General features: G+C 44.9%; 1 protein-coding gene across 1 annotated transcript in view; it reads right to left on the bottom strand.

The window, feature by feature from the left end:
• The window catches only part of Pofut1 (protein O-fucosyltransferase 1), a 27,100-nt gene that overhangs the window by 8,365 nt on the left and 11,762 nt on the right, over nucleotides 1-6,973 (bottom strand). The window contains exon 5 of the mRNA XM_005363223.2: nucleotides 463-655. Coding sequence (XP_005363280.1) covers nucleotides 463-655 — 193 coding nt within the window. The remainder of the gene's footprint in view (nucleotides 1-462; nucleotides 656-6,973) is intronic.

Raw genomic sequence — 6,973 nt, 5'->3', positions numbered from 1 at the left:
TTTTTTCGAGACAGGGTTTCTCTGTGGTTTTGGAGCCTGTCCTGGAACTAGCTCTTGTAGACTAGGCTGGTCTCGAACTCAGAGATCCACCTGCCTCTGCCACCCAAGTGCTGGGATTAAAGGTGTGCGCCACATTCAGTTATATTTCATTTTCAACAGCAATCTACTTGCTAACTCAAGTGGGGCAGAGGACTTCTAGGCCAAGGGCCTCTGTCTAGCTTTCTGCCTAGTTTGGGATCTGACTTAATGCCTCAGTTTACCCATCTGCAAACAATGCTAGCTTTTCAGCAGGTGCTCTACCTACACACTCATGACATGTGCTGTAGTAGCAAGATCATGATATATAATCCAGACTTGGTGGAGTTAGCTGCCTCTGCTCCAGGCTGAGACTTTCCACCAATCACTACAGGCCTGGGCTCTGCTTAGGCAAATGTCAGCCAGAGAAAGGAAAAAGGAAGTTACCCAGTCAGAGCCAATGCGCAGATGAATGCCCACATAGGGCCTGATGAGGTGAGTGCTGATCTGGGCCTCGCCTGTCTTCACCATCTCATCAGACCACACCATGTACTTCTGGAGTGCCCTGTGTTCCTCCAGGACAGGGAACTGGGCTGGGGCCCCTGGCAGTGCAAGCACTGGATGTTCCTTTGGAGAAAATCTAGGTGTAAGACCGACAAGGGGAAGTCAGACAGAATGCACAGAGAGCCCTGCTACTACCCCCACGGGAAAAAGGACGGCATTGCACCATGCCCCAGAGACCCTGTGGAGAGGCCCCTATAACATGCAAGAGACGCAAAGGTTGTGAAATCTCAACGGGCTGATAAGAAACCTTGGTGGAGACAGCAGGCACAATATGCAATACTGTTCCTGCCGCACGGAATTTACAACCTCCTTTGCTTGTTTAACAATTAAAAATTTACAGTAGAGCATTCCAACATTTTATATATCATGCTGGCTTCCAGTCTGTGGTGTAGTAATTTATTCCAGGGTGGGGTGTCTGGACCAAGCCTTGCCCTTTTACCCACTCGGCGGGACTGAGCACATGAAGCTGCTTACACAGACAATGTTGGTCCCACTCACAAAGACTGTGCACATGGGACAAAGCTAGTCATTCAGCACTTAGCAAATACTTACTGATTGCCTATGCCAGGACCCAGGAAGAAAGAGACCAGCAAGGTCCTACCGTCATGTAGTATACCAAAGGTCTGCAGATAACCCAGCACACCCTCTCAAGACTCCCACCACACAAAATCTTTTCTGCAATGTTTCCACATCTTCTCTTCACTAAGCCAGGCTCCAATGGCAGTACCCTCCTTCCATGTGCCTCGATCACTGCTTAGCGCATGTGAGGGCTCAGTAAGACAAAGAATAGTAAACCTGTGTTTCCTCTTCAGCTCAACCCAGACTCCAGTCCAGCAACATAAAGCACTTTGCTGCCCAGGAATTTACAATGCACTTTCTGACTCCAGACTTCTGCATTCATCTCCTGTCTCCACCTGAAACATCTTCCCTACCCACTGAAATCCCTTCTAGATATTACAACCAAGTGCAGCCACTCTGGAAATGTTTGTGGTTGGTTTCTCATGAAATCAGACATGCAATTACAATATGACCCAGTGATGGCACTTGTGGGCATTTATCCAGGGAAATGAAAACTTGTATTCACAACATATACACTAATGATCACAGCGGCTTTACTTCAACTGCCCTAACCTGGAAACAACCCAGATAAATACAACAGCACATCCATACTATGAGCTGTTGCTGCCATAAAAAGCATGGGCTTTCAACACAAGCTATGGCACTTAAGGGATATTATTCTAAGGGAAAAAAGCCAATCCCAACAGGGCACAAACCATATGACTCCATTTGCATATTTTTGAAAGGGCAAAGGGAGAAGAGGTCAATGGCTGCTAGAGTTAGGGATGATGTGTGTTTACAGAGGCAGGTGTAGTAACAATATTTACATTGAAAGAATTACTCAGGCTGCGGGGGGGGTGGCGCACGCCTTTAATCCCAGCACTCGGGAGGCAGAGACAGGCTGATCTCTGTGAGTTCGAGGCCAGCCTGGTCTACAAAGTAAGTTCTAAGACAGGCTCCAAAACTACAGAGAAACCCTGCCTTGAAAAAACAAAGAACTACTCAGTATCTTAACTGTGGTACTGAATATATAAACCTACACTAATTATACAGAACTAACATACACATACACACAGTTGTAAGACTATCTAAACAAGATAGGATCACATCACTGTCGAGATCCTGGCTAGGATACTGAGTCAAGGGTATACGACAAGATCTCTCTCTATTGTTTACCACAACTACATGTGGATCTACAAGTGCCTAATTTTTTTTTAAATAAAGGTGTCTAAGCCATATGACCTGAGTTCAACTCCCAGGCCCACATGACAGAAGGACAGAACTGACTCCAGTCAGTGGTCCTCTGTGTGCTGTCCTTCTAAACAAATGAATAAATGCAATGAAAGGAAAACAAAAAAAAATGTAAAGCATCATGAAATATTGTAAACCCTACAATAAACATGGAAAATAATTCATAGGCCCATGGCCTACATCAGCAGACACTAATATTGTTTTTTTGCTTCAGAGTTTAAAACGTACATACCTAGGGCTGGTGAGATGGCTCAGAGGGTAAAAGTGTTTGCTACCACACTAAAGACCTCATTGGTTCCCTGGAATCCACACTGAAGGCAGGAGGAAACCAACTAACTCCTGTTCTCTGACTCACACACATAGCCCAAAGTAAACTAAAAAATAAAATAAATACAAAGCCCTACCTCACCATCTCTTTCCCTTCTTTTCTTTTTTTTTCTTTTGGTTTTGGTTTCATTTTTGAGACAGGGGTTCTCTGTGTAGCCTTGGCTGTCCCAGAACTCACTATGTAGACCAGGCCAGTCGAACTCACAGAGATCAGCCTGCCTCTGCCTCCCGAGTGCTGGGATTAAAGGCATGCGCCACCATCGCCTGGCTTTTCCCTTCTTTTCTTCTCCCTCCCTGAAGACAGCATTTTCATGTATAAATCCGTCATCCATCCATCCATCCATCCATCCATCCATCCATCCATCCATCCATCCATGCCTTAATTTCCTTGTCTTATAACAGAGCTAAGAATAGCCCTACCTCATAACACTATTAAAAAATACAATTACATATTTTAAGGTATACAATGTGATGTTTTGTATGCAATGATCAGCACAGTCAAACTTACTAAGATACCCATTTATAGGGCTATTGAGAGGATTAATTGAATTAATATATGTAAAACCTTTAAAGCAGTACTTGGCACACAGAAAGGTCTTACAAAATTCTGGGCATCATTGTCATGTTGCATATAACCTAGTTCAACTTTTAAAAAACTGAACCTTATGTCTAGTGATTGGACCATGTTGTTCATGGAGATCACAGGGTCATGATGACATCTCCTGAGAATTTCCAGTTTGAATGAGTAAATCCTTTGTTAGCCAGTGAGGCTATTTCACCCTCCACTCATACCACAGAACTGCAATGCACCTGACACCCATTCTTCACACTGACCCAAACACATTGATCACCAATGCCTTCCAAGCCTCCGGATGGGTCACCACTCACAGGCCTCAGTTCCTTGTCCTCTGCATTCTGACACGCTTAACAACCATCATTTCTGCTGCCAGAACTGGACAGAACTAAGGACAGTGGCCCTAGCAGTCTCTTTACCATGATTTCCCCAGACACTGTCAGAGGCCTAAGCAGTGGAAGCAGGAGGAAAGGGTCCCCCCACAGCCTGGCTCCTGTTTATATGTATATACGTGGCAACAATGTACCGAGTCATATTACGTGAGAAGCAATTGCTTTACTTGCATATTAACTCATTTAATTCCCACAAGAGCCTTGTGAGGGAAGTGTGCCTACTATTATTTTACTGATAAAGAAACTAGACACAAAGAGGCTAAATGACATGCAAAGTCACAGGGTGGGAACTGGAGGAGCACGGTTTGCACTCACGCAGTCTGCTTCACTGTTTTTTGTTTTTCAGTTTTAAAGATGTACGTAAATGTGTCTGAGTGTATGTATGTATATCATGTATATGCCTGTGCCTGTGGAAGACAGAAGGTTCCAGATCTCCTGAAGCTAGAGTTAGATAGGTAGTTGTGAGCTGCCTGATATGAGGGCTGGGAATAACCTGGGTCCCCTGCAAGAGCAGCAAGTGCTTTTGTTTTAGACAGTCTGACTATGCAGCTCTGGCTGCCCCGGAACTATGTAGACCAGACTGGCTTTGAACTTACAGAGATCCTCTTGCCCCTATCTCTCCAGTGCTAGTAGCCATCATGCCTGGCTCAGCCAGTGCTCTTAACCAGTCCTACTAGTTGTCGTCTTGACCCCTGAACACTATTCCCACCTTCCCTCCCAGACAAGGAGCACCTCCTCATAGGGTATAAGGCTTACTTCTCTAAGCCACAGTCCCTAGCACAGGCAGCAGGTGCCATACATATTTTTAGAATTGAATGTGAGGAATCAAGGGCCTTATAAAAATACCAGGGCATGCTGATGGTGGTGGGTAGAGGAGGAAGAAACTAATATTGCTTGAGCACTCTCCGAGGGGCTAGACCCTGGCTGATCTCTTCAGGTATCACCTCAGGGGCCTCTGAAAGGAAAAGAGCTTTTCTGACCTAATGGATGCCGACTCACTAGAATAAATTGGGATTTATGCCCTTCCTGCTCTCTTGGGAAGAGCTTGGAACTGACCCTTGGTGAATTCCAGTTTTGGAATGTCTATTCCTGTGCCCTGGACCTGGGCCAGCACAAAGCTATCCCAGTAGGACCATATCAGCTGTGGCTCAATAGGCAACAAGAGATCAAGACTCAGCTGCTCACTCTCCCTCAGTGCTATCTGGGAGAATTGATTAGAAAAGCTGGAGGACCCTTAGTTGCAAAGAAAACCTAACCAACTCCACCAGCCAACCTGACCATTCCCTCTTAGGTCCAGAGAAGGCTGGCTTCCTGCTGTTGAACCTGGTGAACTTCAGTGGTACATCACCATCACACCCCGGCTACTGAGGTACTCTAGGCTCAGCATCCATTTATGGAACCAGTAGATGATACCACGCTGAGCACAGAGGACACAGAAACACAAGCAAGGCAGAGTCTTGCTCTCAAAGTCCCTGCCATGACAGACACTTTCCCTCCTGCTCTTTGCATGGTAGTTCTGGATTAGCCTTTAGGGCTTCATAGATTCAGCCATATAGGTCTTGCCAATCACACATGACCTCTATTGTCTTCTCAGGTTTCACCCTGGGAGAATGACCAGCAATGTACTACAGTTTTGGCTATGAAATCTTTCAAAGGCTCATCTGTTGAAGTCTTGGTCCCCAGTGCAGCACTGACCAGAAGTGACTAGAGCACGAAATCTCCAACCTTATCAATGGATTGATTCACCAAGGGGCTCATAGGTTGAATAGACTATTAGGAGGTATGGTTTAGTTGGAGAAAGTAGAACACTAAGGGAATGCCCTAAAGGGTATTGTCTTGTCTCTGGTCCTTCTCCTTGGCTCTTTCTGCTTCCTGCCCACCGTGTGAGCTGATTTATTCCATCATATGCTCCTTGCCACAATACTGTGCCCCATTATAAGTGCAGAGGTAGCAGAACCAAGTGATAAGTTAAAGCCCTTGAAACCATGAGCCAAGAGGAATCTTTCCTTCTTTAAGTTAATTTTCTCTGGTATTTTGTCACAGGACAAAAAGCTGCCACGATATACTCTGATATCTGTTCTTTATACATGAGGATAATTTCAACACAATGGTGCACATACTTCCAAGAACAAATTGCTGAGAGCTGATGGTAGCAATGGCTTCACTGAAGGCCACTAAGAATATACAACATGCCAGGCAGTGGTAGTAGATGCCTTTAATCCCTGCACTTGGGAGGCAGAGGCAGGTGGATCTCTATGAGTTCGAGGCCAGCCTGGTCTACAGAGTGAATGCCAGGACAAGCTCCAAAGCTACACAGAGAAACACTGTCTTGAAACCCCACTCCCCCCGAAAAAAAGAAAAAGAATATACAATAAATAACAACTAATACTATACAGGTCAACCCACCAGATGAGTTAACTCTCTGATGGAGGGCCTCACTAGGCAAAGACCATAAGTCACTGGCTATGGAAACTGGTCGCTTCTGTCTGTAATTTTTCTCATGTGCCACTAACATTCCTTCCCTAAAAACAGCTGTGGGTATTTTCCCCACTGCCTGTGTGTTTATCTAGTATATATAGTCCATCTACTGGGCACACATACAGCTGTGGATGGTCAGGAAGATGATTTCTGCTTAATTGTACAATTTTGATGATTAGAAATAATACTAGAATATTTTTGAAAATTGCAATACTCTCAGTTACAAAGGCAGCTTTTTACACATTTAGCTGATTTTAGATTTCAGGGCAGATTCAAAATAGACTAGTTACTCCTGCAAAAATACATAAACGCAAGTTCTCAGGTGTCTGTTTGTTGAACCAAAGTTAAGCCGATAACATTAAGACATAACACCCTGCAGCAATTGAGTTTCTGCACATACTCCTTGCTTCAGTTTGTGGTGCAGGACTCAAGGTACAGCCAATTAACTGTTTACTGTATAAGTCCTGAGTTTCAATGTCACTCCTGTCTGGGAATCCTGACCACTTAAAGCTATGTGCCTGCTCTACTCACCATGCATGGTCAGCATGACCGCCCTAGCCTAAGAGAAACCCTGTGACTTATCATGTGTCATTAGAATGGGTCAGATCCTGTATACACAACTCATACCTGTCCAGAGTGGGTGGTTGAGGGAGGTGTGCACAGCGAGAGCTATGTGTAGAAGGCGGTATGTGCCAAGAGAGTTGTGTAGAAGACAGAATTGTGTAGAGATGGAGCAGCAGCTGTGTAAAGATGTGTAAGAGGAGATATGCTGGGCTGGAGAGATGGCTCAGAGGTTAAGAGCATTGCCTGCTCT

Source organism: Microtus ochrogaster, linkage group LG8 (assembly GCF_000317375.1).
Source record: "Microtus ochrogaster isolate Prairie Vole_2 linkage group LG8, MicOch1.0, whole genome shotgun sequence".
Lineage (NCBI taxonomy): Eukaryota > Metazoa > Chordata > Mammalia > Rodentia > Cricetidae > Microtus > Microtus ochrogaster.
Note: the sequence above shows the minus strand (reverse complement) of the source record. Positions and strands in the feature narration are given on the sequence as shown.